General features: G+C 48.2%; 1 protein-coding gene across 1 annotated transcript in view; it reads left to right on the plus strand.

Annotated features, from left to right (window-relative positions):
- ADAMTS16 (ADAM metallopeptidase with thrombospondin type 1 motif 16) overlaps positions 1-18,081 on the plus strand; it is a 94,759-nt gene that overhangs the window by 51,576 nt on the left and 25,102 nt on the right. The window contains exons 15-18 of the mRNA XM_077933422.1: positions 202-325; positions 2,612-2,856; positions 6,188-6,326; positions 15,370-15,496. Coding sequence (XP_077789548.1) covers positions 202-325; positions 2,612-2,856; positions 6,188-6,326; positions 15,370-15,496 — 635 coding nt within the window. The remainder of the gene's footprint in view (positions 1-201; positions 326-2,611; positions 2,857-6,187; positions 6,327-15,369; positions 15,497-18,081) is intronic.

Consider the following 18,081-nt stretch of genomic DNA (forward strand, 5'->3'; position numbering starts at 1 on the left):
TACCCTGGCAATTACCCAAGGTGAATGAGGCTTTCTTTCCCCCAAATGTCTGCTTACTCAGCCTTTTTGTCTGGAGAAATGAAACATGCCTAGGAAATAAAATAGGAAAGTCTGATGGTTTCCTCCTAACTTTCGCAACTGACTTATCACTGTGATCTAAAGGCAGACGTTGCAGATGATCGTGTGGTCCTTGCCTTGCAGGTGGTTGGCTGTGATCACGTCCTAGGCTCCAGTTCTGTGGAAGATGCTTGTGGAGTGTGCAAAGGAGACAATTCAAGCTGTAGAATGTATAAGGGGCAGTACACAAAATACCACCCTACAAACCGTAAGTGTGCGTTGGAACAGCATGAGTAGCTTCAGACTCGTAGCTGGCATTGCTCAAGAGTTCAAAGAAATCTCTTTTGAAAGGTTCAGTCTGCTATCTCGATTCAAACTGGTGCTAAAGTGTATCCAAAGACAGATTAATACCTGCTCCCTGATCTCAGGAACCACTATGCAAAATTTGGTTATGATAACTTAAGAGGTGTCCAGAGGCATATGGACTAGACAAGCAATTTCCCAAAATACAGTAGTACCTCGGAGGCTGAACGGAATCTGTTCTGAATTGCTGTTTGTTCCTTATCAGTGTTAAGGAGTGGGTTTTCGGTGCTTGGACATGGACCAGGAAAGCACTGACTTGTGCCTAGAAAGTGTGCAGCCAAAGTTAAGCGTGGATGTGCCCCTTGTCAGAGGCATAGGAAGGGGGGTGCGGTCCGTCCCGGGTACCATCCCAGAGGGGGGTGACAAAATCCCCCCTGGGCAAATTGCCCCACTGCGCCACAATCGGACCCCTGCCAGGAGGATCACACCGCCAAACTGTGATCGGACCCCCCAAGCGGATTGTGCCACCCCGATGATTGCTCCCATGGGCAGATCACCCTGCCCCTGTGGGCAGACCACCCCACCCCCGTGGGTGGATCGCCCCACCCCCCAGGTGCACACCACTCCGGGTGCCCGAGCGGCTAGCTCCAACGCTGCCCCTTGTATACTAATTCCCCTTGTCCCCTAATAATACAAGTTCACCATCACATCCACCCACCACCAACACATGTTAAAACAGAGCTGGGTAGATTCCAAAACTCTCTTTGAAAACCCTGCTTTTAACCCAAGGAGGAGAGGATAGAGGAAGGGGGTAGCAGGAACGATAACCACGCCACTTGGGTAACATGAAAACAATTCAGGCAAGATCCATGGACCACCATACTCTACATCCCTACCTGGAGTGTGTTCTCTCCTGCCCAAGGTCTGCAAAATCAGGAGCTGGAGTGACCTGCACTATTGACCAGTGAGGGAGCGGAAGACCAGGTTCTTAATATTTAATACAGGAACTTTATACTGGCTGGCAGTCACAGAAGCTAATGTTGCACACCATGAGGATTCCAACTTAAGTCTCAGCAGCAACAGAGCCTTAAAATTAAACAAGAATTTAATGAGTGAATAATTCCCTTCTGGCTCCCCACCTTCATGTGGTGCTGGGTAGGATAATAATAATAATAATAATAATAATAATAATAATAATAATAATAATAATAATAATTTATTATTTATACCCCGCCCATCTGGCTGGGTTTCCCCAGCCACTCTGGGCGGCTTCCAACTGAATATTAAAAACAGTACAGCATCAAACATTAAAAACTTCCCTAAAGAGGGCTGCCTTCAGATGACTTTTAAAAGTAAAATAGTTGTTTATTGCTTTGACATCTGCTGGGAGGGCGTTCCACAGGGCAGGAGCCACTACCGAGAAGGCCCTCTGCCTGGTTCCCTGTAACCTTACTTCTCGCAATGAGGGAACCGCCAGAAGGCCCTCGGCGCTGGATCTCAGTGTCCGGGCTGAACGATGGGGGTGGAGACGCTCCTTCAGATATACTGGACCGAGGCCGTTTAGGGCTTTAAAGGTCAGCACCAACACTTTGAATTGTGCTCGGAAACGTACTGGGAGCCAATGCAGATCTCCCAGGACCGGTGTTATGTGGTCCTGGCGGCCACTCCCAGTCACCAGTCTAGCGGCCGCATTCTGGATTAATTGCAGTTTCCGGGTCACCTTCAAAGGTAGCCCCACGTAGAGCGCGTTGCAGTAGTCCAAGCGGGAGATAACTAGAGCATGCACCACTCTGGCAAGACAGTCTGCGGGCAGGTAGGGTCTTAGCCTGTGTACCAGGTGGAGCTGGTAGACAGCTGCCCTGGACACAGAATTAACCTGTGCCTCCATGGACAGCTGTGAGTCCAAAATGACTCCCAGGCTGCGCACCTGGTCCTTCAGGGGCACAGTTACCCCATTCAGGACCAGGGAATCCCCCACACCTGCCCGCCCCCTGTCCCCCAAAAACAGTACTTCTGTCTTGTCAGGATTCAGCCTCAATCTGTTAGCCGCCATCCATCCTCCAACAGCCTCCAGGCACTCACACAGGACCTTCACCGCCTTCACTGGTTCTGATTTAAAGGAGAGGTAGAGCTGGGTGTCATCTGCATACTGATGAACACCCAGCCCAAACCCCCTGATGATCTCTCCCAGCGGCTTCATATAGATATTAAAAAGGATACTAAACTTGGTTTCTCTTCCTCCTTTGTCTAGAATACTACAACTTAGTTACTATCCCTGCTGGAGCACGAAGCATCCGTGTGTATGAAATGAACACCTCCAGCTCCTACATTGCTGTTCGGAGTTCCAGTAAAAAATACCACCTCAATGGCTACTGGACCGTTGACTGGCCTGGGAGATACACGTTTGCTGGATCTGTTTTTGACTACCGAAGGCCACCTAACCAGCCGGAGACATTAACTGCTCCTGGGCCGACAAATGAAAGTGTGGTAATAGAGGTACGTTATGTTTGTGATACTTAGGTTCCATGGTCCAAGAGTTGAGAGAACATTGTGCAGTTACATGACATGGCCTGGCCCAGATAAGGAAGGCATGCGTCTGATAGTTACAGTGGTGCCTCGCAAGACGAAATTAATTCGTTCCGCAAGTTTATTCTTCTTGCGAGTTTTTCGTCTTGCGAAGCACGGTTTCCCATAGGAATGCATTGAAAATCAATTAATGCGTTCCTATGGAGACCACTTGCCAGGCTGGCGGTGCGGAGAAGTGCTTTTCTCCCCACCGCAAGCCTTCAGGACAGGTACGGGAACAGAGGGGAAGGCGCGCAGCGCTTCTCCTCTGTTCCCGGGGCTTGCGGTGGGAGGAGGGTTTTTCCTCCCCACCGCCAACATTCAGAACAACATTCTGAATGTTGGCGGTGGGAAGGAAAACCCTCCTCCCACCACAAGTCTTCAGGGCAGCCATCCGAAGGCTGGCGCGGGGAGAAGGTCTCTCCGCCCCACCGCCAGCCTTCGGAGCAGCCTTCCGAAGGCTGCCGGTGGGGCGGAGAGACCTCCTCCCGCCGCTAGCCTTCGGAGCAGCCTTCCGAAGGCTGCCGGTGGGGCGGAGAGACCTCCTCCCGCCGCCAACCTTCGGAGCAGCCTTCCGAAGGCTGCTGGTGGGGCGGAGAGACCTCCTCCCACCGCCAGCCTTTGGAGCAGCCTTCCGAAGGTTGGCGGCGGGAGGAGGTCTCTCCGCCCCGCCGCCAGCCTTCGGAGGAGGTCCGAGGACAGTGGGGAAGACGCGCTGCGCTTTCCCGCTGTCCCGGAGATTTCCCTATGGGCTTTCGTCTTGCGAAGGAAGCCCATAGGGAAATTCGTTTTGCGAAGCACCTCCAAAACGGAAAACCCTTTCGTCTAGCGGGTTTTCCGTCTTGCGAAGCGTTCGTCTTGTGGGGCACCACTGTATAGGCCCTCTTCTGACAGGTTGTGTGCCCACAACCCAAGACTTCTCTTTTTTATATATACAATTTATTAATTTTATGATAACAAAAAACAGCTAAAACAAAACAAAACAAAAACATCAAAATCATACTTCTTAATTAATTGCCTTCCCTCCAACTCCCCCTCCTGGTTCCATTTTTTGTACTTATTTATACACGTCCATTGAGTCTTATACTCTTAACTATCTGATTTTAAAACCTTGTGCATATTATTACATTTGACCTTTAAAAGTTCAACTAGCATAGAAGCCAATACACAAAGCTTACTAATTATGCCTGAACATTTCTCCCTTTTTTAAGAGAAAATAAAAAAGAACAATGTCCTTTTTCTTTCTAGGGTTTCAAATTGTCTAGTGTGTCCACCATAGTTCATTCATTTGTTTTGCCAATCTCCTTCATCTTCTTTGATGGTGGCTTCTTCCTTCTATAGAGGTGGGCTGGTTCTCAGATGTAGGGACAAAGTCTTTTGCATGATAAATCCATTAAGTCCTGTACCTTCCAAGATAATAGCTTCAATTTTTTGTAACAAAGGTCATTTTCAACATATTCTTCAAATCTTTATGTATCACTTCCCAGGCTTTCTTAATAATTTTACATTGCCACCACATATGGTAGCCTCTCATACCTAACCCGAGACTTCTCCAGCATGGAAGTCATGGCTGCTGTTCCCTTTTCAAGCCCCTCCTACTTCTAGGAGACAGTGGGGCTGGGGAAGATGGGGAATCTACTGACCCGTACCTCATCTCAACTACCCCTCCTCCACCTTCCTCCGCCTCAGCCTGCCCTGACTCCCCATACCCACTTGGCACCTGACTTGCAGGTGGCATATGGTAAAGGTAAAGGTACCCCTGCCCGTAAGGGCCAGTCGTGACCGACTCTAGGGTTGTGCGCTCATCTCACTCAAGAGGCCGGGAGCTGACGCCGTCCGAAGACACTTCCAGGTCACGTGGCCAGCGTGACGAAGCTGCACTGGTGAGCCAGCACCAGTGCCGCAACAGAAACGCCGTTTACCTTCCCGCTATAAAGCGGTACCTATTTATCTACTTGCACTTAGGGGTGCTTTCGAACTGCTAGGTGGGCATGAGCTGGGACCTAACGACGGGAGCTCACCCCGCCGCGGGGATTCGAACCGCCGACCATGCGATCGGCAAGTCCTAGGCACTGAGGCTTTACCCACAGCGCCACCCGCGTCCCCGCAGTGGCATGACACCCCATAAATAACAAGTCCCCTCTCTTGGGTCATTCCAGTGGTCCCCCACCTCTGCCCCGCCAGTCCCTGACGTTAGAGCATGTTACTGTTGAACCATTCACTCTCTGCCTAACCTACCTTAATCGGTTGTTGTGAGGATAATTTGGGGGGGGGGTGAGAACTAGGTACACCATCTTCAGCTCCTTGGAGGACCAGGTGGCATATAGATGTAATAAATGAATGAATGAAGACAAATTCAGTTACTATTACTGGGTAACATCCAACCAACATGTTCCATCAGTGTTATGCATTAGTTGAGCACTGCCCATTGTTGCTGTTGTAGTAAACCAGGGGTCAGCAAGGTTTACCGGCCATGGGCCGGATCACTCCCATGGAGATCGTCTGTGGGCTGGACTGGCACAGCATGACACCGGAAATCGTGTCTGTGCATGTCCGCGGCACCGGAAATCACTTTTGCCCATGCCCAGACACTGAAAATTGTGCCTGTTCAGAAGCAATTTTTGGCATCTGGACATGCAAAGACACGATTTCCGGCACCGCTCAGCGAGTAACCGCACCGCACTGTGCTGGTTTAGCGCAGCATGTGGGAGACTTGCCGAGCGGGTGGCACGGTTTGGGGGCGGCTTGTGGGCCGGTAAAACAGTCTTCGTGGGCCGCATCCAGCCCATGGGCTGCACGTTGCCGACCCTGTAGTAAACCTTTAGAATTTGTTTTTTATATTAAGCAATACAGTGGTCCCTCGGGTTACATACACTTCAGGTTACATACGCTTCAGGTTACAGACTCCGCTAACCCAGAAATATTACCTCGGGTTAAGAAGTTTGCTTCTGGATGAGAACAGAAATCGTTCTCCGGTGGCGCAGCAGCAGTGGGAGGCCCCATTAGCTAAAGTGGTGCTTCAGGTTAAGGACAGTTTCAGGTTAAGAACAGACCTCCGGAACAAATTAAGTACTTAACCCGAAGTACTACTGTATATAAATAATAGCTTAACAGTAAGTATATAAATAAAGAGTAAATAATTAGAAGGCATACTTTCTTTTCAGAGATTCCTCATTCAGGGAAACTCTCTTGCTAACTCCACATTCAAAATTTCAGCAAATGCTAAGCCTATGCTGCTATCTTTCCCTCTTTTGTTTCTTAGCTTCTCTCTCAAGGCAAAAACCTAGGAATTGGCTGGGAATATTCCCTTCCCAAGGCAGAAAGTGAAAAAATGACACCACTGAAGCCTAACTATACATGGGCCGTCACCCATTCCGAATGCTCCGTCTCGTGTGGAGGAGGTAATGTATCTCTGAAATGTTCAAAAATACAGTTTTATTGCAGACCACAGACTCTTTCCTGTCCAGGAATAGCCCTCACTAGGCACTTCCAGGCTGCTTGAAAATGTAACCTGTAGGAATAGAAAGCTCATTTATGGGCTATATAATTAGGTTGGCTCCTACGTGTTATGTTAAATATGGCGATGGGGGGGGGGCGCCCAATACTTTGTTATGCTGATCTTCACTGTGCAGAGGAAAGTATTGCTTTAACATGACACTAGAAGAAGCAATACCAACCAATCATACTTCTAAGACTTCAAGTATTTCTACATGTCACTCTGAAGAACATTATTAGCTGGACACCGGGAAGTAGAAGGAGCAGCAGTAACCAATTAAAGAGAGGACTTCCTTTTCTGGAAATTCAGAGCCACTGTTTCTGCTTTAGAGGGATGGTAGCACTTCTGGCCCAGTTCGTCTTGATGGGCGGCTGTTGGAGCAGGAATGGCAACACACTTGAACCTGTCATTTGCAGGTGATAAGTGCTCTGATTCCCATGGAAGAGCCTTTTCATTCCCACTGCTACTCTGGCTTTTCCTTCCTTGATGGAGGACGTATCCACACTTAACTTTTGCCCTGCCCTTTCCAGGCAAGAGGTCTGTGCTTTAACACTCCCTTGTCCGTGTGTTGGTTTTTTGTTTTGCTTTTGCCCTGAGCTTTCCCCAGAAAAACCTTTAGCACTGAAAGCAAACATCATTCTACCATTTATCCATCCTGGAGACCTCTGACCCTTTTCCTCTGTCCCTTCCTCCCTACTCCTCCACTGGAGATATCAGTGTTGCATGGCGAATTCCCCCCCCCCCCCGTGGAAATAATGACACATGACACAATTATTAAGGTTAATGGGCTTAAATAAGGCCACAACTTTATTGGTTACAGGTGATGAGCGGTATTGGCTTAGGCATTGGTCCTAACCGACTATATCCAACTTCAGCCCATCTGCTTGAAGTCCGGGAAGGGTTAACCACCAGTAGGGAGAGTCCTGCTGATGCACGTCAACTAGGAACTCCCCAGGGGTCACCAGTAGGGGGCGTGCCTTAGGCCCTCACCTCCCCAGGCTTCAGACAGGGCCACGCCCCCTGGAATCCTTTGTTGGACTACCCTTCAATATGCGGGGCAGGTGATGGCGCTACCTCCCCTCTTCCAGTGCCTAACCACCTATGCCTAACCACTAATACCAAGAAAGTTGTGACGATTTTGCTATGAGGTAGGCGAACACCAAGTGGCTGGTGCCAATTTGCCAAGTGGAAAAATTCCTCCCAGGCCCCTCAACGGCGACCAACCAAGGTCCATAGCAAGGTCCAGGAACGAAAACCTTATAGGGCGGGAAGGTGGGAAAAGCCGGAACAGCTGGCAGGCAGCAAAGAGGGAAATCCCTGGCCACGTCCTGCTTTAAATAAGGCAGGCCACATCCCCAGAGCCAGCCAATTGGCTGGCCAGGAGGTGACGTGGCCGGGAATCCCCCCAATTGCACGGGGGCTAGGGCCGTGAAGCCCGCAACTCCACCTCCTCCGAAGGGCGGAAGTGGCTTTGCTTCCAGCATTCTCTATTTCTGCTTCCTAGCTCCTCCTTGCTTCCATGCCAATGGTGGGGCTTCCCTGCTGGCAGAGCTGAGCAAAGAGGTCCCTCGGCTCCATTCGAAGCATCTCCATCAGAGTAGACTGGGGCTTTGGATTCCTCTGTGAAGAAGGAGGGGTCCTTGTTTCCAGGCTATGCTTCATAAAAAGTTGGTGGTAGAGGCAAACGGCTCTACCTCTCTTTTGAATCAGAACCAGTGAAGCTGGTGAAGGTCCTGTGTGAGTGCCTAGAGGCGGTTGGAGGATGGATGGCGGCTAACAGATTGAGGTTGAATCCTGACAAGACAGAAGTACTGTTTTTGGGGGACAGGGGGTGGGCGGGGGTGGGGGACCTGAATGGGGTAACTGTGCCCCTGAAGGACCAGGTGCGCAGCCTGGGAGTCATTTTGGACTCACGGCTGTCCAAGGAGGCGCAGGCTAATTCTGTGTCGAGGGTGGCTGTCTACCAGCTCCATCTGGTACGCAGGCTCAGACCCTACCTGCCTGCGGACTGTCTTGCCAGAGTGGTTCGTGCTCTAGTTATCTCCCGCTTGGACTCCTGCAATGCGCTCTATGTGGGGCTACCTTTGAAGGTGACCCGGAAACTGCAATTAATCCAGAATGCGGCAGCTAGACTGGTGACTGGGAGTGGCCGCCAGGACCACATAACACCGGTCCTGGGAGATCTGCATTGGCTCCCAGTACGTTTCCGAGCACAATTCAAAGTGTTGGTGCTGACCTTTAAAGCCTTAAATGGCCTCGGTCCTGTATACCTGAAGGAGCGGCTCCACCCCCATCATTCAGCCTGGACACTGAGGTCCAGCACTGAGGGCCTTCTGGCGGTTCCCTCATTGCGAGAAGTGAGGCTACAGGGAACCAGAGGGCCTTCTCGGTAGTGGCGCCCGCCCTGTGGAACGCCCTCCCTTCAGATGTGAAGGAAATAAGCAGCTATCTTCTTTTTAAAAGACATCTGAAGGCAGCCCTGTTTAGGGAAGTTTTTAATATTTAATGCTGTATTGTTTTTAACACTTGATTGGAAGCCGTCCAGAGTGGCTGGGGAAACTCAGCCAGATGGGCGGGGTATAAATAATAAATTATTATTATATTATATATAAACAGGATCAGGCCTGAAGACTGGATGGTGAAACTGGGGGGGTCAAAACTGATGGATCTTGGGCTTCCAGTTGCCTATCTCTAAGATGACCCCATGAGCATTTTGTGCGTGTGAATGTGTAGCAAACACACAGAGACATACACACTTGGCCTCGGATGTGGATGCTCTCAGCTACACTGCCTTGTATTCTGAGAAGGTACCCGGATACCAAGGCTTGATTTCGGACAAAGAGTAAATTGTAAGATGCCAGAGTTTGAGCAGCCTCCATATGGGGTGATAATCCTGTTGCTTGTTCTCTGTGAACATCTGCCACCTGGTTCAAAAGACCGAAACACTGGGAAAAGAAGAGATGATGTCATAAAGAAGGTAAAGGTCAAAGTGACTGTGATCCATCAGAAGCTGAATCTGGTCCTTGTTTCGGCAGCTCTAATGCAAATACTTTTGCCTTTGATCTAAGGCTGCTATGCTTGTCAAACTGTAACAGTATTTTTAAGTGATCAGTTTGTTCCCCAGGAGAGAAAAAAAACCCCTTCCTTTCATCTTTTCGACTTTTCATTTACAGTAGATGTGTTACAATCTCCTGGATCGTTAGGATTAGTTACTGATACATTACTGAATTTCACACGGCTAAAACTGGAACTAAACGATCAGCAGGCTGCGTGTTTTTCAAAAGTAAACAGCCAGGCTTCTCTGCTATGAAAGGAAGGGGGATTTTCAGGGGAGAAGCCAAGGTTGGGAAGGAAGCCACTTAAGCCTTTCCTTTGCCCATTCACTACTATTCACATCGCTGGAGCTCTGAATGTTAAAAAGCCAAAATAATACGGAACAGAAAGGCAGCTGGAGTGGGAGGCTGCAGAGGGGAAAGAGTGGGAACCATTAAGCACACAGACATTCACTGCACTGTACACACATCCACTGGCTAAGCAGCATGCTCCAACACCAGGAGCGGAGAGCAGGTGGGGGCATGGCTGGCGCGCATCCCAGGGGGTGTGGTGCGCGTCCTGGGGACGTGGCATGCCACCCACAAGGCGTGGCCCACATCCCAGGGCGTGGCTCGCCATCCCCGCAGGGGCGTGGCCCGTGTCCTGGAGGCGTGGTGCCCAGCGCAGTTGGGGGGTGCGTGGCGCATGTCTGGTGGGCAGCCGCGATGGTACCCCCCTCCCCGATGTTGCCAGGGGCAGTGCATTCTCCCTGCCCTCCCCATTCCTCCGCCAGTGCACACATCCATGGTGAGACATGTATAGGTTGGCAGATATTTAGCTGCCATGTAATTTCCCATGGGTCACTTTGTTGTTGACAGCAGCGATTGAAGGTTTACAGTCTTACCTTGGGTTAAATATGCTTCAGGTTGAGCATTTTCAGGTTGCGTTCCGCGGTGACCCAGACGTAACGGAATGGATTACTTCCGGGTTTCGCCGCTCGCGCATGCACAGGCGCTCAAAATGGCATCACACGCATGCGCAGAAGTGGCAAGTCAGGGCACGCGCAGACATGGGTTGTGTTCTGCTCAGGATGCGAATGGGGCTCCGGAACGGATCCCGTTCACACCCAGAGGTACCACTGTATTTCTTCTGCTTGGGGGGGGGTGTTGCGAGGGGTGTCTATTTCAGTTTGCAGAACTCCTCTCAGACCATCTCGGTGCAATGAGCTGCTAGCCCTCAGGGAACAAACCCAATCCCTTGAGGCCAAGGTATCTGCTTTGGAGAAGATGAGAGCCAGAGAGGTCGGTTCTCAAGGCCTTTGGAGATACGCTAGCAGCATCCCACTCCCAAGGCGACAGCATCCCTGCTGTCCTATAAAATGAGGGTCTTGGAGTAGGTCAGGACCACTCTGAGGAAAAGGGAAACAATATTTTAGAAGAGACCCATTCCTTGTGGGACAAACCTGATATCTTCTATGGAGGATCCCCCAGCAGCAAGAGGGATCCTGGTAATACAAGGGTGTGATCATTATACGGACATAAACCACTGGGTTTGTGAATGATGTGTGGATTACCTCCTGGTGACTTGCCTGCCTGGTGTAAAGTTTGTGGATGTCACGCAAATAATCTAAATAAGAATGGAGAGGAGTCCATGGTCATCTTGGAACATGCTGGCATCTGTGGCCTGAGGAAATGTAGTTGTGTGGCCCTGGAAACTAAATTTAGGTTGCTGCGTAGGAGGTTACCCAGGACCTTCAAGGTAACTTTCTCTGAAATGCGAACTGTTCCCTTGCCAGCTAGACAGGAAGAGCTAAGACATGAGTAGGCAAACTAAGGCCCGGGGGCCGGATCCGGCCCAATCACCTTCTCAATCTGGCCCGCGGACGGTCCAGGAATCAGCATGTTTTTACATGAGTAGAATGTGTCCTTTTATTTAAAATGCATCTCTGGGTTATTTGTGGGGCATAGGAATTTGTTCATTTTTTTTTTTCAAAATACAATGGACACTCGGGTTGTGGACGTGATCCATGCGGGAGGCACGTTTGCAACCCGCATCGCTGTGTCTGTGCATACGTGGGTCACGATTTGGCACTTCTGCACATGCACAAAGCGTGATTTATTGCTTCTGCGCATGCGTACGCACCGAAACCCGGAAGTAACCCATTCCGGTACTTCCGGGTTCGGCGTGGTGCACAACCCGAAAACGCGCAACCTGAAGCGTCTGTAACCTGAGTTATGACTGTATAGTCCAGCCCCCCACAAGGTCTGAGGGACAGTGGACCGGCCCCCTGCTGAAAAAGTTTGCTGACCCCTGAGCTAAGAGGATGGTGCCAGGACAGCAATACAAAGAGGCCAAAAAAGCATGTCTGGCAATTTGGAGAGAAATGCCATGTATAAATGTTTATATGCTAATGCTTGAAGCTGGTGTTCTGAAGTGTTTTAGAAGAGAGATTCCACCCCAGATTCCATAAAGTGGACGGCAGTGGCATGGTCATGACAAATGAAAATGCAAAATTCCTGTGATTTTCTAAGTCGCAAATGGGTTTTCTTTTTCCTGGAAACAACATGGAAATGAGTTGTAAGTTTCTGCTTGGTGCCGCTAAATTTCAAGAAGTGGATTGTACATCATGTGAAAGATCGCATAAAACATGAGAATTAACGAGTAAGGAAATATCGGGAAGACAGACACCTGTTTTATCTGTGCAGATGAAAAGGCTGTGGTTGCCTTCCCTCCCAACGCTTGCTTCTCAAAACAATTCGGAGTAATTCCCTCTTGCTGGAACTATCCTGTGCTGTCACTGTTATCATTTAAGCCTCTGAACTTCTTGCTCATTAATTGTGCAGACAGCATGTGACGGGCAAGTCTATAAAATGCATGACCAGTTTGTCTGGAGGCGCAGCAAGCCACACATTGTGTAACAAACAAAAATAGCCGAGCTCAGCACATGAGGCAGACTGCGGAGGCAGGGAGGCCTGATAATAGAAGGGGAATAAATTGTGGGATAGAATCCTTCCAACACTGGGTGAAGGGTTAAGTCGCCTCACACGCCGCCTTTGATTGGTAGTTTTGAAAGGAATTTACGTTCTGTTTTCTTTGTGTCAGGAGAAAGCAAGTTCATGCAAAGTGCTGTGAGGTAACAAAAGTATGCCGGCATGCAGATCTGTGAGGGGAAGTGGGGGGAAGATACAGTAGGAAAGGAGTTGGTCTCTGCTTGTCTACAGGTGACTCTTTGAAACATTTCCTTCGCTGTGTTCATGGGACTTTGCCTTTCGTAGAGGATTCCCCATTGTGTGTCTGAGCAAGCAACATGTGGCGTGTTCTTGAGTTATTAAATAAACCTTGAGAGCATAGCTGTCAACTTACAGATTTGAAAATAAGGGACCAGCAGCCTTGAAAATAAGGGATCAGCAGCCAAAATAAGGGATCAACAATTACTTTGATAAAATACATATTTTGTTGCGTGCAAATGGCTTTAGATACCTATTAGGTCCATAAATTACCATATAGCATATATTCAACACAAAAAAGCAACAATTTGTTGTTGACAAAGCACAGATGGACATAGAAAGGGCCCCATTACCTTCAGTAGCTTATTTAAGGGACATCATCAATAAGGGACAGCAGCGGGACATGGCACTGGGATAAGGGACTGCCCCACCAAATAAGGGACGCTTGACAGCTATGCTTGAGAGGCACTGCCACCTTGCCAACCCCCCACAGATAAGTGTCCGTGACAGCAGATGAGAAAGAAGGTGCAAGGCCAAAGGGAGTTATTGGGGAAAGCATCACCCATAGCTTAGCAGGATGTTCTTCCCACCCTCTATAGTGGCCTGAAATGCTGCCATTGATCTAGGGCAAGGCCTCCTTATGAAGAACAATTGGGGGGATGGAGCAAATGTTTAAGTACAGTGCGCACAGGGCCAAACTGCACGTTCCTTTTGCAGATACTATATGTCCATGACTGCACCGTGTAGCCCTGTGAATGTAAGGCGTTGCTTGCATGGGTCCTGTTACATCCACCACATGTAATTCTGTTGAGCTTTGAGATGGACAGCTGTACCCGTTGGAAGGCTTGGGTGCAGTGCTGCTCTGCCATCATACATGACCACACGGCCCTTCCCCAAACCTGACCTCCATACGATCTTGGACTACAAACCCCATCATCCCTGACCACTGGCCATGTGGGCTGGCCATGATGGGGATTGTAGTCCTACCACATCGAGGTTAAGGAAGGCCTCTCTGCACACCTAGAGCTTTGTCTGAAGTAAACCTTCTGGGAATGATGCCATAACACAAAAGGAATGCAGTGACTATCATACACACTGCGTGGAACACGCTTGCAATCTAAGCAGCCACCACACAACTATTTGTGTGAACTAGACCGTTCCCATTATATAGGCACCATCCCAGCACTCTTGATCTCTGTAGCTCTATTTCTGCGTAAGCAAATAAGACTGAAGTGTGATCAGATGCCCCCTGTCCTGTTCTATTGCCCTTCTGTGTGGATTGATTTTGCCTCTTGTTGCATTCTGCTACCCTACTAGCCACTTGGAGAATTTTTAAAATTCATTTAGGAATTGGTGCGTGCTTAGTTTGCTACAGTTTTCTGTTGACGTTCTGTTGACAATGCACATATGTGCATTGATTTTAAAACTCTGTGCAAGAAGTATTGTTGATGTGGTCGTGCAATTACATGAAGATTCGTTGTTGTCATGTGATTTAATCAATGCCCATATGCACTCCTGAGCTTCACCAAACTGCGTACAAGGTCTGAAAATTTAAAAGAAAGATTGGTGGACTGAATCATAGAACTATAGATTTGGAACGATTCTCTAGGGTCGTCTAGCCCAACTCCCTGCAATCTCAACTAAAGCATCAGTGACAGGTGGCCATCCAGTCTTTCTTTAAAAAGCCCCAATGATGGAGAGTCCACCACCTTCTTAGGGAGTCTGTTCCACTCTTGAACAGCTCTTACCATCAGAAATCTCCTTTCTTGTAACTTGAAACCATTGATTCAGGTCCTACCCTCCATAGCAGAAGAAAACAATCTTGCTGCATGATTAGCTACTTCAGAACCCCCAAATCCAGAGACAAGTTTGGATGAGGAGAATTTTGTAAATATTCCTAAATAGACTACTCTAAGAGAACACTTGTTCTCTTCTGCAAAAATCCGAAGCATTTCCCTGATCTGGTCATTGAAATTTTCTCACGTGACCAATTCCATTCCCTTTCCATTCCCTGTGAATGGAAAGGAAGCCAGGTGTTCTGGAACCTTCTCCCCAAAAGCTTAGTTTTATGCAGCTATACGTCACGTACGTAAGCATTAGAGGGAAATCTTATACAGTGGTACCTCGGGTTACATACACTTCAGGTTACATATGCTTCAGGTTACAGACTCCGCTAACCCAGAAATAGTACCTCAGGTTAAGAACTTTGCTTCAGGATGAGAACAGAAATTGTGCAGCAGCAGGAGGCCCCATTAGCTAAAGTGGTGCTTCAGGTTAAGTACAGTTTCAGGTTAAGAACAGACCTCTGGAATGAATTAAGTACTTAACCTGAGGTACCACTGTATACTACACTACTACTACCTTGTGTTTTAATACCTGTTTAGATTTTAAATGCTGGTCTATGACCGTAATAAAGATTTGTTTGTTGTTGGTACCACTGTATATGATTACCAGAGCTGCTCTGAGATAATCAGTCATGTAATTAGCAAATACCTAAGGAAAACACCAGACTTGTTTATTTGAGCTGGGCACCCGAACCACAGGAGGCAATCAGAAAAACGAGATTGCTATTTACATTGGGTTATGTAAGACGTACACAGTGGATTTGAGATAACCAAGAGATTGGGTTTCGGATGCATGCAGCTGTTTGCAACTTGGTACTAGCCACCTGTGTTCTTTTGTATGCAGGTCAAATGGTCACAAAAGCAAGTTGCTACAAAGACGGGCAGGTACAGGTGGATCCTTCTTTCTGCAACCCCAAGACTCAACCAGCTCCTGGAATTGTTCCTTGCAAAATGGCAGCTTGCCCTCCCAGGTAATAAAACCCATCACAGATTGTGTGTTTCCTCTTGGTGCATGCATTTATTTAAAAATGTTTGCAACACAACTTTTTGAGGAAAAGTTTCCGAGGCTTTTCCAGGGAATGTTATTGAGGTTTTGTTCAATCTGCACTGGCTTCCAGTTCGTTTCTGGATAAAAATCCGAGTTTCTAGTCACTGATTATAAAGCCCTAACCTGTTCCGAGACCAGGGGATTTGAAGGGTTGCCTTCTCCGACTGTCGGGAACGGCCCAGGCTAGGACCAGAAAATGTTGGCCCTGTGTACGTCTGCTCTGTCCCCAGTTTAACTCACTTCAGCTATGAATTCCTTTATTAGCCTCCAATTCCTCTTCTTTTTCTTTCTCCTTGTCCTAACCCACTGCCTGTAATAAGGAAATAATACAGAGGTACCTCGGTTTAAGAACAGTCTGGTTTAAGAAAGCTTCAGTTTACAAACTCCGCAAAACCGGAAGTAGTGTCCCTGTTTGAGAACTTTACCTTGGTCTAAGAACGGAATCCGAATGGTGGAAGGGCACTGGCGGCAGGAGGCCTCATTAGGGAAAGCATGCCTTGGTTTAAGAACAGTTTCGGTTTAAGAACGGACTTCTGGAACGGATTAACTTAAAAACCCAAGATACCACTGTAGTAGTAAACTACCTTAAAGGTAAAGGGACCCCTGACCATTAGGTCTAGTCGTGGCCGACTCTGGGGTTGCAGCGCTCATCTCACTTTATTGGCCGAGGGAGCCGGCGTACAGCTTCCGGGTCATGTGGTCAGCATGACTAAGCTGCTTCTGGCGAACCAGAGCAGCTCACGGAAACACCATTTACCTTCCTGCCGGAGCTGTACCTATTTATCTACTTGCACTTTTGATGTGCTTTCGAACTGCTAAGTTGGCAGGAGCTGGGACCGAGCAACGGGAGCTCACCCCGTTGCGGGGATTCGAACCGCCAACCTTCTGATCGGCAAGCCCTAGGCTCTGTGGTTTAGACCACAGCGCCACCCGCATCCCATAGTACCTGTTCTCAAAACCTTTTAAACTGAAAATTTGGATCGTCAGCCATGCCTGGCTTGATGGTTCGTAAGTTACGAAGACTCGATATATTGAAGAGTGAAATGCTGAGTATTAGTACTATTATTTGTTAATAGTAATACCTTTGTCTGCCATCTTCCGCCTCCTGCTCTGCAGTATCAGGAGATGCTGTACAGACCAGACTGGCTTGGGGAAGGTCGCCCTGGCCTGTGCAGCATCACAAGATGTTGCACAGACCAGCCTCCACCTCCTACGACGCTGTAGACATATTTCCAGAAGTGCTGCAGCAGGAGGAGGAAGAGAAGTAGTGATGTGCAGGGTCCAAGTAAGTTTCCTTCCATTTTTTGACCCTGCGCTCTGGTGTGAGCCAACTGACTCAAGCCACAGCACAGAACCAAAGAAAAGCGCCACAGCACAGGAGCTAAAATCGGGCATCTGGGATGGGATCAGAAGCTGGGGTGACTTCTGTCCATCCAGGATGTCCCAGTTAAATCAGGACACTTAGGGGTATGCAATTACCTGCTATGGAGCCATAAAATAAGCCCTCCAGGTGTTGCCGACTTTAGGTACCATCAGCCCCGGGAAACATGGGGCATCATGGGAGTTGTAGTCTATAGTATCTGGAGAGCACCATGTTGGCTAGACCTTTGACAGAGAGCGGTTGCCAAAGGGCTGTGCTTTCTGCTCTCTGTGTCTTTCGATGCCCAGGGGTCATTTTTCACATGACAAATATGACTTCTCGTCAAGATCTTAGTTGTGTTAGAGTGTGAAGGAGGGGGGAAACGTTGAATAATGGAGATAGAGAGATATCACATTCAGGTTTGCATGCCTCTTATTAAATATAACAACCAAATTCTCATTTGGGATCCTGCAAGAAAAAGGAATACAGTCCAGAATAAAATATCCTGCAGGAAAAAAGTGCCTAGCTAGAATTGCAGTTTCAGAAAGAAGCATACTGTTTTTAATTTTTAGGCACTCCAGCACTTTGAGGACACTTCTAATTTCATTGATCCTGAATCACCGTAGTGAAATAGTTATTTAATCACGGCACATGTTAAAAATGGGCAAGCAGTTATATCATGGCTCTGCGTGCACATATAGTGCCTTACATCATTTATGTGCACTCTCTCGAGTTAAAAGAGACATCGCATTGCCGTCTGAACCTTCCAGACATCATTTCTGGGTTCTACATGGGATATTTTAGAATTCATGGCTGCAAGCCCTGAAGGGGTTTGGCTGCAGTCCCAGATTTGAGCATTTAAGCCAGCTGAGCTAGCTCATGAAGTCTATAAATATTAGGCTTACACCAGAGGAAAGCTTAAGCTGGTTGTTAAATTGCTGAGCATAATCGAAACTTGTGCGGCGTAAAACATTTATGTAACGTTCTTCTCATGGGTAATAGAAGATGATGATACAATTCCAGTTAATTCCAGTTTAATCCTTATTTATCATTATTATTTATTGATTTGATTTCTCAGGTCTAAGGAAACGCACTCACTTCATTTGGTCTAACAGGAAGTGATGGCAAGCTGGAGAGCAGGGGGTGGC

This window comes from Podarcis muralis, chromosome 8 (assembly GCF_964188315.1).
Source record: "Podarcis muralis chromosome 8, rPodMur119.hap1.1, whole genome shotgun sequence".
In the NCBI taxonomy this organism is placed as follows: Eukaryota; Metazoa; Chordata; class Lepidosauria; order Squamata; family Lacertidae; genus Podarcis; species Podarcis muralis.